Source organism: Schistocerca nitens, chromosome 3, assembly GCF_023898315.1.
Source record: "Schistocerca nitens isolate TAMUIC-IGC-003100 chromosome 3, iqSchNite1.1, whole genome shotgun sequence".
Taxonomy (NCBI): domain Eukaryota; kingdom Metazoa; phylum Arthropoda; class Insecta; order Orthoptera; family Acrididae; genus Schistocerca; species Schistocerca nitens.
In genome coordinates, this window is record NC_064616.1 from 657,317,016 (window position 1) to 657,333,569 (window position 16,554).

Genomic DNA, 16,554 nt, shown 5'->3' on the forward strand with positions numbered 1-16,554 from the left:
AGCTGCCTGCAATTCCGGAGACTGCTACAGTCGCTGGTCCGTGCCGCCCTCCATCCTATTTGGCCTGCTCTGTCCAACCGTGGGACGAAGGTGGATGTACTGGTCACCCATGGCCCTCGGCCGCTGCTGCTCCCAGGACAGGACCAGACTCGAACACGCGCCCTCCTGGATGCAGCGCCGCAACTTGCCACTAGTGGTGCTTGTCGGATGGCAACACCCGCCGTCGTCTCCAGTGCTGCCACAGCACTGCCACACCTCCCGCAGCGTACGCCTTGCACAGACCCTGGTGCGCTAGGTGGGAAGCGAACGTGGTCCGTCCTGGACCCACTGCAGACCACTGTCACTGCCCTCCTTCAGGCAGACTGTGCAGTCTCCAAGTACCCAGCTGCCATTCTGTCCCACCCCAGTGTTGTGTCCCCAGATGTGGAATACAGCGCGAATAAGTACATAGAAACAAAGTACAGGTTTACACAGAATATTTACAACATCGTTGCCATACTGGCCCCTATAAGCATAGACCAGCACAGGTCCGACCCGATTCTCGACTGACCTGGCACCCCCTCAAGCTAAAAGTGCCCGACTATGTTGCTTTTCCCCTTGCTTCTGACGTAGCGTCAGAGAGAGACAGAAACTATGGCAAGGGTAAATTTCCATATGTCCGCCACTTACGTATCGTCACTCCTGGCTCTGGCCTACTGCCTTGCCTCATACATCGCAATTACTTAAAGCAACACTGCATTTCCCTGCCTCGCTGTTACTTTACTCCAAACAATTGTATGTGCAGTACGTCACTGCAGCTCCACATCATGTTTACCCTGTCTGGCCTACTGGCTGCCGACTATTACCACACACAGTCAATGGCCCCAGACTTCATCACCCAACTGTGCCTTTACTGAATTTTAACAAAATTCCCCTTTCCTACAACTAATTCTAGTGCAGCAGGTAGTTGGTCATGCCTATAATGAAATGCTGGAGCTTGTAACTTGGGCATTCTCCACTGTCTTCAAAACAGATAGGAGGCAATATTTTAACTCAATTAAATAAGTGACCCATCTTGAATTTCTACTTCTGTTTTGGCTCTGGCTCCTCTTTTATCAACAAATGAATGCATGTGTGGAATTTGGTTTGTCAGATCGTGGAAGCTCCAAAGATAATCTTATAGCTGAGTCTCTTAGAAAAATAGCACATGGGCAAAGACTGATAAAACGAGACATGTTCAGTGGATTAGGGCGAGTGGAGCTCTTATCTGAAATTTAGAAGAGACATTGCAAATCATTATTCAGTGTCTGCAATGTAGGCAATAGCAAACAGTGGCAGGAAATAGCACAATGCTACAACACTGGACTTGTGACTAGGAATACCTATGCTGCCCATTACAAGCCATTTCCAGTAAGGGGTGTACGACCTGAACAGGTCTGATGCAGTGCTGTGGTAGATACCTCAACATAGGTGCTTATATATGGACAATATAACACTTTTGATGTCCAACATAATGCACTCTTATACTCAAAAGCAGTGGACTGATATCTGTTGATCATAAACATTGAGGATCCCAGCGGTTTCAAAGTGGCAAATGCTATTTATCTGCTATTAAGCTGAGTGTATCATGACTAACAATGGTAATAAAATTTACACAGAAACTATGACACCTAGCTGATGATCAGTGACAGTCATCAGTTACAGACAAATGTTTCATTCACATGGTTATGTATATCAGTCCCGGTAACATAAAAATTATATAATTAGAATTTACAAGCAAACTGAAACATGCATTTAGAACTGTATGTGATACTTTCATATGACAGTCTTTGAATTACCATGGTCATTAACAGCTTAACAGTGAGTTTGTTTACTCATAGACTTTAATAATTACATCACTGCCTGATTCTCATAATTTAGGTTTTCAATCATTTTCTCAAATATCTTCCAGCAAATACCACTATGCTTCCCTCGATAATGGCGTAGCAATTTCCTTCTCTACTGTTCTTTAGTGGAGCCAGTACTTTATCTCCAGTGACCTCATTCTTGATTAACTGTTAAATTTAACCCTTTTATCCATTCAGTTCTCCTGACACTGTTGAGTAAACACATGTTTGACTGAGCTTGGTAAGTTGGGATGCATTGTATAGAGGAGGCAGCTACTCATGCAGCAAAGAACAAGTAATGAGTATATAGTCTTCTTACTTTAAGCAACTTGCCATGGAGATCCAATCTGCATTCCTTCATGGAGAGATCATTCCATCTTGAAAACAGTAGTAAAAAATTTGGCTTATTTTTTAAGACTGAATACAAACAGTGAAAACATGACCTGTACATTATTAAAAAAAATAACTAAATAAACTTCAGGGTACATTTTCAGAATAAGTCTTGGTTATCAGTAGCAATATAAGTAGTAACAATTAGGAAAGTAAATCCAGGTTGAGCCACATTTAAGTGGCGGTAAACTCATCAGCACTGAGAATATTTAGTGCAAATGCTGATTGACCTGCAAGGTAAGCTGTGCAGTTGTCGAGGGGGACTTTCAGGTTATCAGTGTTTTGTTCAAACTTGGGCAAAAGAATCTGAATGAACAAGCAAAAATTTCTATATTGTTTTACTGTGCTACATGTGTCACCATTAGATTAATTGGCAGCATAATAAGATTTGGGCTTTACTACATAAAGTATTTTAAGATGGAACCAAAAAATTTAGATCCTGGAAAAGTAAATCTTTGGCTAAGATTTGTGTGAAGTATTTTTTAGAAAATGCAGTGTGAAAAAGGTGCCCTGAAAACTGCAGTGTGACTCATTTTGGAATAGTGTTGCTCTGTCTTTGGTTTGTTAGGAAGGTATTAGTTTGTTCATTGGGTCTTTCGCTTGATATATCAAAACAACAAGTACCTCAGTTCACAGGCTATTAAATTAATTATAGTGTAATGATAAGTGATAAGTATGTATCATTGGTAAAGTGTTAGACTGCAGACCCAAAGGTCTCAGCTACAATTCTTAGTATGTCCCAGGATTGTTATCTGTCATGTTTCCCTTCTTTCACCTTTGCCAATGTTTGTTAATGGAATATTCTGAGTTTTACCATAGTTCAGAATTCATGTTAAACTGTACTTCCCCCTATAACTGGCTTGGTACATCAGTTCAAAGGCCAGAGGGTGACAATGGCATGCCAACTCTAACAGGTTCATGCATAGTAAAGCACTGTGGTGTTCAAACCAACCTTCAGGTTGATTACAGCTTTACATTTTTTATGTGTGCATGTGTGCATGCTGGCCATTTACAATTAATTTTACATACTACTATCACTACTACTTTCTCTTCTTCTTCCCCTTCTTTTTCTAACTCATTTCCCTTATGTTTTCAATCATTGGGGGTAACCTTGCTGTATGCATTTCTTTCATTCCACTCTATTATTGCAAAATCTCTTCATTTGCATCATTGCTTATCCATGCATTTGTCCCAATTTCTCGACCATGTTCTCCCGTGTGATGCGAGGTCTTCCTCATCCAGCTCCTTCCTGCACACATGTTTAAAATACATTTTTAGCTTCTCTTTCCTGTCCCATTCTCTTAACAAGCCCATAACACCTCAACTGACACTTCTTGACCATCACACTCATTGCTATCTTTGAAGAAGTATGTTCTGTTACCAGATTCGTTCATTTCTAACTCAATGTATTCTAGTATTTCCCATTGCTTTCCTCGTAAACATCATTTCTGCAACAGTTATTCTACATAAGTGTTTCTCTTGTTGTGTCTGTTATAACCTTTAAGCACTAATAATTTGCGTGGATATGCACAAGTAGAAACACTAGCGGGTTACATACTACTGACTCCGCATCTGTCATTCGACTGCCGTGCCGTGACATGCGGCCGGCACCGTTCATAGCCAGGTGGCGCTCCCGCGCTCGGGCGAGCTGTGGAGCGCCTCTATCGCCGTGTTCGCGTACTAACATAGCGGCACTTTTGAATGTCGTGGCACTGTCACAACAGTGTCAAACTCTCTATACCATATGCTGTAATTGATGCCATAATTGCACTGTAAATTTCAGTGGCAGCTTCTGCAAAATGTAACCAATGTGCTACAATATTACAGATATAAACAGATTGTGTTTTATTACTTTTGTGCGTGTTCACACCAGATGTCCTTGTCTGTCTGACCCAGAGTATAGTAAATTGGGATTTATGTGCAGTTAAAATTAAAAGTGGACTATTTTTCAATATTAATTCACATGCACACACTTCAGTGTGCTGATCACTACAAAATATACTTGTCTCAATGTTTGTGAACTTGTGTTCTCTCTCTTCTCATTTTAGTTCTACATAAGTGAGGTGCTAGTGTGTAATATTTTAAATTTACTGTCTCTAATGCTGTGGTTATGTGGTACTCTAATGGGCACAGGGTGATTATCTTTTCAGAGCTCTCCTAATTTTCCAAACAGACAATAAGCTCTTCTACCTTATTACCCAGTCCTCTAATATCCTAATGAAATAAACTGACCTTACTTTTCTGGGCATTCTTAAGCATTTTTGGGGCTCTTCTGTTATTTTTTTTTTAAATCTGCTTGACTCCTGATTCTAACATAAAAAAGGATTCTCTCTGACACCAGTAACTGCAGGGTTCTTGCTCTGTGTGATGTGGGGCTCCAAACATTTTCTGGAAGAAGCTCAGCCAACCTATCTTCCCCTCTCTTATTCAGGTGTAGACCATGTCTAGTATATTCCCATCTCTCAATTGTGGCAACAGACACTGCACACATATGATATTTCATTTCAGTCAGCAGCAGCCTGCACAACTTAGTGTTCACATGGCTCACAGCAGTGTTAATCCAGTGCTCGTCATGGCGCTGTAGGTCCTCCCCTCTCTTATTCAGGTGTAGACCATGTCTAGTATATTCCCATCTCTCAATTGTGGCAACAGACACTGCACTCATATGATATTTCATTTCAGTCAGCAGCAACCTGCACAACTTAGTGTTCACATGGCTCACAGCAGTGTTAATCCAGTGCTGGTCATGGCGCTGTAGGTCCTCCACAAAACTCACACTTGTGTGCATTGTTGGTACTCCTGCTGCTGTAGAATCATGCTACATCTACATCCATACTGTGCAAACCAGTGTGAAGTCCATGGTAGAGTGTGTTACCATTGTATCAAATATTGGTGATTTCTTCTCATTTCATTCACATATTTTAAAGTTTAAATAAGTTTTTTTTTTTCAATTGATTGCCAGTTGATGCTTTTCAGCGTTTTCATGACATGATTGTAAGAGTCAAACAAGCTTGTGACCGTTCATGGAGCCCTTCTTTGTTTACAATTAATATCCCCCATTAGTTCTGTTTGGTATGAGTCCTATGTAGTTGAGCAATAGTCTAGGGTGGACCATGAGTCTTTTAGAAACAATCTTCATAGTTGACTGACCACATTTTTCTAGCATCCCCAATGATAGCCTACCAGCTGCTACGTATAATTGATTTTCAGACATTATTTCTTTATAGATAACTGCATCATCTTCTAAAAATCTGTCATTACTATTAATATTGTCCATTTAGTTATTTAGAGACAACACAACAACAGAAATGGTAATGGTCTGAACATACTCCTCTGGGATACATTTGAATCTAATTCTAAATCTATCGATGTCTATCAATCCAAGACAGTGCTCTGCATCCTTGTTACAAAGATATCTTTTATCCAGTCACATTTTTTGTTTCGTACCCTACTTCTTACTAACATAAAACACTGTATTTTTCTTTTACAAATTACCTCAATGTCTGTAGTGATACCAGGTCTCTTAATCCTCTCTCTAATTAGTTTACTGATAAAGTTATTTTCAAGTAGCTACTAAAGTATATAATAGATTCTGTTAAATTTAACAATGGTTCTTTGTTAATGTTCATGCTCTATAAATTTCCTGCCAGTTTGTAAATTGTAAATTATTTTTAAAATATTTTATCTTAATTCTGTTTCCAGGTTACCAGTGTTGTGTCCCTGTACTTTAAGGCAGTAGATTGCTTATAGCACTACCAGTTATTTGCTTTCTTGTAGTTTCCATTGCCAAGACATGATCAAGATTGAGCTTACTAACTTATAGCACAGGAATTAGAAAATTAATCATTAAAAGCTCATTGTGCAGTCCAAATAACGTTTCTCTATTACTTTTCCTCTTAGAATCTATTCAAAAATCTATGTTGGAAATGCCACACATCATTAACCATTTCTTTCTTATCTGACAGAAAGCACCACAACTAATCAAGGTGACTAATAAAGAGCTCAAAGTAAGGATCTAGATTTATACTCCACAAGCTATGGTACAGTGCATACTGGAGGGTACTCATAGCAGTACTGATTTTCTGTTGTGTCCCACTAATGTCTATATGCCCTTGTAAGTGCACTAATCTCTCTTCTCTTGGTCTCACAATCTTTATGAGATATATGATGGCAGTAGCATAATAGTTGCATAGTCTTTTGTGGATACCAGTCTCTAACTTTATCCAACAGGGGTTTCTTCCTTGGATTTGCATTTAAATTGCCTGAGCATCTCTTCACTCCTTCATAAGGGTTGTAGCACCATGTTATCCTGTTGCATGTATATGAATTCCTTCAGTGTTTGTCATGTGTACTACTTGATAAGGCTGTAAATTAACAATACAAAACTGTGGAATTGGTTGCACTAGTATCCTGTACATAATTTCTTTTACAGATGTACTGTACTTTTCCAATACCATTCTAACAGATCTGGGTCTTCCATTTGCCTTTTAAAATATTGATTTTCATGGTCATCTCATTTCATTTCACTTTTTGGTATTGCCCATAAATACCTACAAAATGTGTCAGTATCAAGATGTGCACTCCTACTCTTATAATCTGGTACTACTGAGGGCTTTCTCTTTGTTATAGCTATTATATTATATATTCCAAAATTTAAAGAGAGCTACCATTCATTATATCAAGTGGAAAATTTGTTCAAGTCTTTCTGCATTTCCTTACAGTTATCCAATGATGATACTTTCATGTAGACAAGTGTATCACCAGTGAATAATCATATAGTGCTGCTGCTGATATTATCTGGTATATCATTTATATACACAAAAAGAAAAAAAAACACAAAGGAATTGTCTGTATGGGACAGAAATAAGTAGATTTACTGATGTACGTGTACAGACAAATAAATGATCACAATTTCAGAAAAACTGGATGATTTATTCAAGAGAAAGAGCTTCACAAATTTTACAAGTCAATAATGTGTTGGTCCACCTCTGACCCTTATGTAAGCAGTTATTTTGCTTGACATAGGTTGATAGAGTTGTTGGATGCTGTTGTGAGGGATATCATGCCAAATTCTGTCCAGTTTGCATGTTAGGTCATCAAAATGCCAAGCTTGTTGGAAAGCTCTGCCCATAATGGAAAACGTGCGGGCCATAGTAGGGTTTGATAAACATGAACACAAAAAAACTCTCACCATGTGCAGACAGACATTAGCTTGCTGAAATGTAAGCCCAGGATGGCTTGCCATGAAGGGCAACAAAATGGGGCATAAAATATTGTATGTGTACTGCTGTACTGTAAGGGTGCCATAGATGACAACCAAAGGGATACTACTTTGATCATAAATGGCACCCCAGACTGTCACTCCTGGTTGTTGGGCCATATGGTAGGCATCAGTCAGGTTGGTACCCCACTGCTGTCTGGGGCATCTCAAGACAAGTCTTCCCTGGTCATTGGGACTCAATTCGAAGTGTAACTCATCACTGAAGACAATTATACTCCAGTCAATGAGATTCCAGGCAGGAGACATGTTTGGAGATGCCCCAGAGAGCTGTGGGATACCGAGCTGACTGTCACCCATCATATGCCCTGATAACCAGGAGTCATAGTGTAGGGTGCCATTTGTTATCATGGCATAGCCTCTTTGGTTGACATCCATGGCACTCTTGCAGCACAGTGGTATGTAGACAATATTCTTTGCCCCATTTTGTTGCCCTTCATGGCAAGCCATCCTGGGCTTACATTTCATGAAGATAATGCCTGCCCACACATGGGGAGAGTTACTCCTGGTTGTCTTCATACCTACCAAACCCTACCTAGGTCAGCAATGTCACCATATCTCTGCCGAATTAACAATGTTTGTAGTACCATGGGCAGAGCCCTCCAACCAGATTGGGATTTTGAACATCTAATGTGCCAGTTGGACAGAATTAGGCATGATATCACTCAGGAGCAAATCCAACTACTCTATTATTAACGAGAGATAAATAACTGCTTTCATAATGGCCAGAGGAGAAGAAACACGATTATCTTGCTCAGTTTGTGAACCTCTTTTTCTTTAATGAATCATCCGTTGTTTCTGAAGTTGTAATCATTTATTTGTCTGTACATGTACATCACATCTATCCATTTCCATCCCATTCAGATAATTCCTTAATGAGACATAATTTTTTTTGGTTTAGAGTGTACATTGAAAACATTATGGAACATGTGATGTTATTGTCATTTTTGTATAACTTTTGCTGACCAGCAGAGCATACTGGGCTCTATTAGACAAATATTCATTGACCCATCTTGTATCTGTGAAGATATTCAATATGACGGTGTCTTGGTTATCAGTCAGTGATACGATACAGAGTGAAATGCCTTTCAAAAATCTAGAAAGATAGAATCTACCTGTTCACATCCATCTGTTGCTGGCAAGATGTTACGTAAGAACAAAGCAGTCTGTGTGTAACATAAGGGCTTTTTCCTGAATCTGTGCTGAGTCTTCACCGAAAGACATCTCATTTCTCATCTTTGCTTTCCCATTTTGGACTTCCTGTAAGTCTCATTTTTCCCTGGTTCCTTTTCTTCATTTTTACATTTTTTCCTTTCCTCATTTGAATTCATTGTTTGGTCTGTTATGCAAGGATTTCTACTAGGTCTTATCTTATGCCTGTTTTATCCTCTCTAGCCTTTTATTAGTATTTTATCTCACAAAGTTGCTCAAATGTCTTCTTTCAGCCAACCATTGAATAAAGTTATGGTCCCATCTCCTTAATTTCATGCTGGCCTAAAATTTCTTCAGTTTTAATTTGCAGTTCATAACCATTAAATTATGGCTAGAGTTGGTATCTGTCCCAGGGAATATTTTGCAGTTTAAAATCTGGTTTCAAAAGTCACTGTCTTACAATTATATAACTGATCTGAAACCTTCCAATGTCTCCAGGTCTCTTCCATGTACAAAATCTTCTATTCTGATTCTTATACATAGTGTTAGCAATAATAAAATTGTGCTCTGTGCAAAATTCTATCAGGCTGCTTCTACTGACATTCATTTCTCCCAGTCTACATTGCCCTACTAGCTTTCTTTCTCTCCCTTTTCGTATTATTGAACTCCAGTTTCATTACAGTTAAATTTTTTCTCCCTTAATGGACTGAAAAATTTCTTTCAACTCATCATACAATCTTTGTCTCTTCACCATTTGCTGAGCTAGTAGGTGTATATAATCTTCTACTACTTTTGTGGGTGTTGGCTTTGTGTCTAACATGGCTATGATACTGCTTTCACCTTGCTGTTCATTGTTGCTTACCTGCATTCTCCTTTTCTTATTCATTATTAGATGTATTCCTGCATTACACTTATTTGATTTTCTGTTGATAACCCTGTACGCACTTAGCTAGAAGTGCTACTAAACTGGTGGAGCCACACATTCTCAGAAAATATCATGAATGTAGTATTGTGTTGCTTTCAGCCATTTGCAGTACGATCATAGCACTCTCATATTGGTTAATGTTACAAAGTGAGAGCAGTCAGTAATCTAGACTATTGACCTGGCAAGTACTGTAAAGACCTCTGTTCATCTTCAGGAACTCTATGTTGGTATGGTTTCTCAACTGATATCCTTCCAGTGTGGTTACACCTAACATATAGCTATCTATATCATTTTGGAACACAAGCCACCCTGCTGCAATAGGTTTTGCAGCTCTAATAATATGATAGTTGTATACTTTTGTGTGTCTTGCTTGTTATCAGTTATGTAATTATATTACTCATGATTATTCAAGATTTGTGTTGGATATTTCTGAACTAATAGAATAATGGTTATACCAGTTTATTTATTTATTTATTTATGCAGTTCATCTCTGGTAATAAAAGCCTGAACATTTAGCAGCAAAACTATGTGCTTGAACTTGTCTGTCAGTCCTGCTGAATCAATTCCTGTCCCAGTGCCTGATATAAATTAATTTTTGTTTCACATAATATAATTCTGCATACTTCATGTGTACTATTGATGATAAAAGTTTTAAAGCACTGTTGAAAGACTAGTTGTGATTTATGCAGAATATTTTATTCTGCAACTCATTGATTTAGGAAGTGACACTTTGGATCATAATTGCTATTCACAAGATAACTATAGCATGTAAATAACTTGAAGAAGTATACACATAATTATTAAAATAATTTTAACAAAAGCTACAGTGTTAGTCTTCTGTATGTATATCTAGTAAAATATCTGATTGATGATGTTAGAAGACAATTTCTCATGATTTTATGAAAAGTAAAACATGAAATTTCCTGTTGAATGAAGTAGAGTTTCGTATACAGAAATCTGATAAGTGCAGTTATTTTTACTTGCCATGTCATTGCACAGTAACTTAAAACACATGTTTTACAAAAATCTTGTTCTGTCTCTGCTCTGATACTGCATAATTCACTGTATGTACATTTTGGCAATGATAAGTCAACAAATTTTGCTGGTGCTGCCAGTAGCAGAGAAAATTGACACTAATTGGAAAATATTCATTTGCCTTGAAGTGCTGGCAATATTTTCATGTGTGTCACTTCTGCTTTCATATAAGCACAATGCATGGGTAATGGTGGCAGCACTGTGCGAAGAAGTTGGTGCTGCCTCCTCTTCATCTCCCCTCGCCCCTTGGCAGTTATAATGTGAGGACAAGGCACACCTCCTACTGTTTCCAATAGGCACCATGTGAATCATCTTATCATGGCCAAACAGTAAAGTAAAATCATTTCAGGAAATGAACCGCTGCAAAATTCTCATAATAGAAAATGAAATTATTATGCTTGGCCATTGTCCACAGTTTGCAAATAACTCTCTGAAATATTGTGAAAATTATGTTTTCAGGCCAACACCAATGGAAGATTTCCGGCATGCTGCCACTGGCAGTAACAGTATGGATTTACAACACCAGTCACACTCTCACCACTCCGTCCCACAGCAAGTGACTCCTGAACTTACCTCCAGGCATCCACATTACAAGCATTCAGCATCACGCATTCCACAACGCAGTCAGTCACAACCAGTAGATCTTATGCAGGTCAGTTACTGTGCTTTTTACATATGACATGTGATTCAGAAAAACATATTTTGTTATTGTTATAATTCTGAGTAAAATTGTGTTGTTTTTTATATTGTTTTTAAACCTATTTAACAATGGTATGAGGAAATACCACATAAATAGTGAAATGCCTATAAACTGGTAATACAAAGGGATCTAAATTACATCTGTTAACAGCTGGATAGAAACAATGTAGGTAATATATGTTGCTCTCAAAAGTCACAAATGTTCATTGGTGTATGTGAAGCACAGAGTGTAAAACTTTGCTGCTATATGACCACTGACTGCAACATGCTATACTTACATTCATGCATCACTTTCTTTATGAGCATAGACAGAAACTACACAGGGAGTATCAACTACGATATAAAAGTAAATGATATGACTTGTAATGTTATGTGGTGTTTGCAGTATGGGTTTCACAGCAAGTATCTACTGCTACACTTTTACTGTCTGTAACTTTGCAGTGTGATGATCAGCTTTGTTCCCAAATTAAAGCAATATTTTAGTTCAAAGTACACAAACTGATATTAGAAAACAAAATAATTTTTGATGTTTTGTCTCCTTTGGAATCCAGGAGTATGCAGTAAAGATACTACAATAAGTGGATCTTAACTTAAAAACATTTTGCTGTAAGTAATAATCAGCATTTATGTAACAGTTCATTGATAGTTGAGTGAATTTATGTATGTACATGCTGTGTCTTTCAATAAATCTTAAGTGTCTACACCTATGGCTATACTCCATGAATCATGATAAACAGCATGACTTAAAATGATTTTTGTTATTCCATACATTAGGGTTCATTTCCATCACATTTTTGTAATGACAGAGTGACTGCTCAAATGCCTCTAAGTCAGTTGTTACTACTTAGTTTCTACAAGATTGTACCACATACAAGAGCAGAATCATCAATGAAAACCAACATTTAATCTAGCAATGCTAATTACATAGAGTTCTGAATGTCCCAGCAATGTCCAAATATCTAGTAAAATAAGTTTGTAAAATCACGTAGAACTTTTCTGTTGTATGATGTTGCCTGATGCAAGCATTCAGAATATCATCAGGTTGATATGGAGATACCCATCATTACTTCAGATTTGAAATGAAGTACAAATACTATCATAAAAGCTATAGTGTCTTGCTTGACATATTGTGTGAGAAAGTCATGACAGTTATTGTGCAGTCCCAGTATCTTTGTTCACTGTCAACATTCACATGTAAATCTACCAACATCTTAAGAAAATAATGCATGATACCAATTTGATTTTTTGTGATATCCAACTGTCATCCTGCAGGCAATATTATATCATGAAATTGCCTGTGATACAAGCTTTTAATGAGACACAATTACATCATTATACATGGTTTTGTGTTCGTGAAATTTATGTCTTTCACATGGAATTAGATGATTATTCAAGCTTTGGTGGCTGCTAAAGTTTTGAGAACAGTATATGGTGATGTAGTCAGTGTACTTCATGATCCATTGATTCTCAACTCCCATTTGATGGAATGGAACATCTGCAGCAACAATTAATACCACATCACTTGCATTCTCTTCAATGGCTTACATAGTGTGTTACGTCGACTACGTGATTCTATCAACGGTCTTTACAAATAGCTTGAAATCAGATACTGGAGCAGTAACTAAAATAAGATAACAAGCAACTCACTTCTGTTCTTGGATTGTAGCTATTTTTATACCAGATTGTTTTAATGGCAGTCCATAGGGTGTGTGCACTTCTGGGTGCCCCTGAGCTTGCCCTCAAGTATGTGTAGCCAGTTTAGACTCCCCACCAGGTGATCTTATTGCAAACATTCTGCTTATGCACGGACTCCCTGGCTACCTCTGCCAGCATGCACTAAACTTATACAGTAAGGTCATGTAGACTAAAGCCCAGCATCCTGTCTGTCCTGTCCAATAGTACCCACTGGCAAGCACTCTGACTTGGACAGCCTGTTTTATACAGTGCTGTCTTCAGCAATGCTGGTCCAGCCATTGTGCCGAGATGTACCTCCTAGCTATTACCCAAATAGCAGTCAGCGTCTTCATGTTTGCATGCTTGATTGCATATTGCAGTAGCAATGTACTTCTTAGTTCTCAGTGTCCATCTTGCTAGTTATCCTCACAGAACTTGCATGATTTCCAGCCAGCATAAAGATCTATGGTAATTACAATAAGTAATGAATTAGTAAAAAAAATGGTGGCTTCTTACAAAATGCTCACACAGTTGCAAAATATTTTGCCTTAACTGTAGATAAACTCTTCTGAGGGATGTTCAGTACTTCTGAGCCATAAGCAGTTACTTTTTCTGAGCCTTCCTGGATTTACACTAGAATTGTGTATGTGCTATAACCTTTAGTATCAGTGCACAATTCCATCCTTACATTCCCATTGTTCAGTGCCAGGAATGAGGGCAATGTCAGTGTTCAGCAAGAACAATTCAACATAATTTATGCTCCTAATTGTAAGGCAATTTCATGTCTCCCAGTAACAGTCCTTGTACTGAGTGTGCATTGTTATATTAAAACCCTTTGTGCAGTGCCTGTACTAGCAGCACATTCTGAACTTTTCACATCACAAATCTGATGGACTGAGATGGACTCCACATCCATAAATTGGTAGCCAAGATTTTTCTTTCGTGGGATAAAAATGGTAACACAGTGTGGGCACATTGCCTAAGGGAAACACAGTGTTGCAAAAAAAATTCTCTTAATGTAGTTTTCAGCCTTGTGTCACAAAAATAGTACCTTAATTGGTTTCAAGTACTTGGAAAGTTACCATTGGAATATCTGTTTAAAAAGAAAGAAAAAGGGGATAGTAAATACAAGGAAACTAAATTACAAAATCAGACTATCTTGTATATGCAGCACATGAACTTGAATACATTACATAGCAATAAAGTACAGCTAAACAGGGTAGGAGGGACATTCCCAGTTAAACATACCCCTTATCTTATTGGTGATCTGAAGGCTGCAGAAACCACATAATAGTATGATACTGGTAACTCTTAAGCTGCAAAAAAAAAAAAAAAAAAAGGATTAAACACATTTGAAATATAAACTTCCCTTCTCACAGTGAAAACTAATAAAAAAATTGAATTGTGAAACTGTTACTAGTATTTACAATTTTTTTGCTAGTTTTCACTATGAGAAGGATGTATCACAATTAATTTTATTTTGTGAATAATACTATTAGTAATGTAAACTCCTTCCACAGGCCATGGCTGGCCCATCAGTACCAACAAATTGCCATGTCACCACCTGTCAGTGACATCACTGGATGTAATATAGAGTGGCATGGGACCAGCATACCACTCTAATTGCTGTTTTTGTTACATGGAGCTGCTGCTACACCAAGTAATTCCTCAGTTGGGATTCTGAGGCTGAGTGCATCCCATTTCAGTCCTCCCACTAAGGAAAAATCCCTCGCAGTCCCAGGAATTTAACCCTGGTCCTCCATTTGGCAGTCAGATGTGCTAACCACTCAGATTTGGAGCCAGGCAGGTTTGAGAAGGGTACACCTCACAGTCAATTTTACATTTTGAATAAGCCCACTACTAGTGAAAACTAATTAAGAAAGTATGTAACTACTGCCAGTAATTACATAATGTCTGCTTTGAGAAGGATGTGTCTTACAATCAGTTTCATATTGTGAATATTTTTAAATTATTAGGATGGTGTATAATTTTGCAGCATTTTTGTTTTGGATGTTGGTATTCTGGTTGTAATGGGTTTATTTGTCAACTACCATTTTTAATTGTAGTTCACTGTTGTTACTTGAGGTTACATGTTGTCAGTTGGATATAGTGAGAGAAGCTGTGGACACTAGAAAATGAGTGTCAAATGGATAATTCAGAACATTTCTGATTTATTCTTCTGTTTGAATTCAATAGAGGGGTGACAGCAGTGGAGGCAATCAGAAACATTTGCAACATGTATGGGGATAAAGTCATGAAAATGGTTTCCTCATTTTACGGAGGATCATTTTGACATTTCTGACTCTCCACATTCAGGAAGTTAGTTAGTTACTTTCATGTTCCATGGATCATTTTGCACAATAAATCACCATGGTGTGGAGCAAGTCATTTTACATTCATATTTCAAATTAATTTGCACATACACACACACACACACACACACACACACACACACACACACACACACAGATATACAGGGTGTTTCAAAAATGACCGGTATATTTGAAACGGCAATAAAAACTAAACGAGCAGCGATAGAAATACACCGTTTGTTGCAATATGCTTGGGACAACAGTACATTTTCAGGCAGACAAACTTTCGAAATTATAGTAGTTGCAATTTTCAACAACAGATGGCGCTGCGGTCTGGGAAACTCTATAGTACGATATTTTCCACATATCCACCATGTGTAGCAATAATATGGCGTAGTCTCTGAATGAAATTACCCGAAACCTTTGACAATGTGTCTGGCGGAATGGCTTCACATGCAGATGAGATGTACTGCTTCAGCTGTTCAATTGTTTCTGGATTCTGGCGGTACACCTGGTCTTTCAAGTGTCCCCACAGAAAGAAGTCACAGGGGTTCATGTCTGGCGAATAGGGAGGCCAATCCACGCCGCCTCCTGTATGTTTCGGATAGCCCAAAGCAATCACACGATCATCGAAATATTCATTCAGGAAATTAAAGACATCGACCATGCGATGTGGCCGGGCACCATCTTGCATAAACCCCGAGGTGTTCGCAGTGTCGTCTAAGGCAGTTTGTACCGCCACAAATTCACGAAGAATGTCCAGATAGCGTGATGCAGTAATCGTTTCGGATCTGAAAAATGGGCCAATGATTCCTTTGGAAGAAATGGCAGCCCAGACCAGTACTTTTTGAGGATGCAGGGACGACGGGACTGCAACATGGGGCTTTTCGGTTCCCCATATGCGCCAGTTCTGTTTATTGACGAAGCCGTCCAGGTAAAAATAAGCTTCGTCAGTAAACCAAATGCTGCCCACATGCATATCGCCGTCATCAATCCTGTGCACTATATCGTTAGCGAATGTCTCTCGTGCAGCAATGGTAGCGGCGCTGAGGGGTTGCCGTGTTTGAATTTTGTATGGATAGAGGTGTAAACTCTGGCGCATGAGACGATACGTGGACGTTGGCATCATTTGGACCGCAGCTGCAACACGGCGAACGGAAACCCGAGGCCGCTGTTGGATCACCTGCTGCACTAGCTGCACGTTGCCCTCTGTGGTTGCCGTAC

At 38.6% G+C, this 16,554-nt stretch overlaps 1 protein-coding gene across 1 annotated transcript in view; it reads left to right on the forward strand.

Moving 5' to 3' along the window:
- LOC126248621 (potassium voltage-gated channel subfamily H member 2) overlaps positions 1-16,554 on the forward strand; it is a 963,280-nt gene that overhangs the window by 919,399 nt on the left and 27,327 nt on the right. Inside the window, exon 19 of the mRNA XM_049949786.1 lies at positions 11,105-11,297. Coding sequence (XP_049805743.1) covers positions 11,105-11,297 — 193 coding nt within the window. The remainder of the gene's footprint in view (positions 1-11,104; positions 11,298-16,554) is intronic.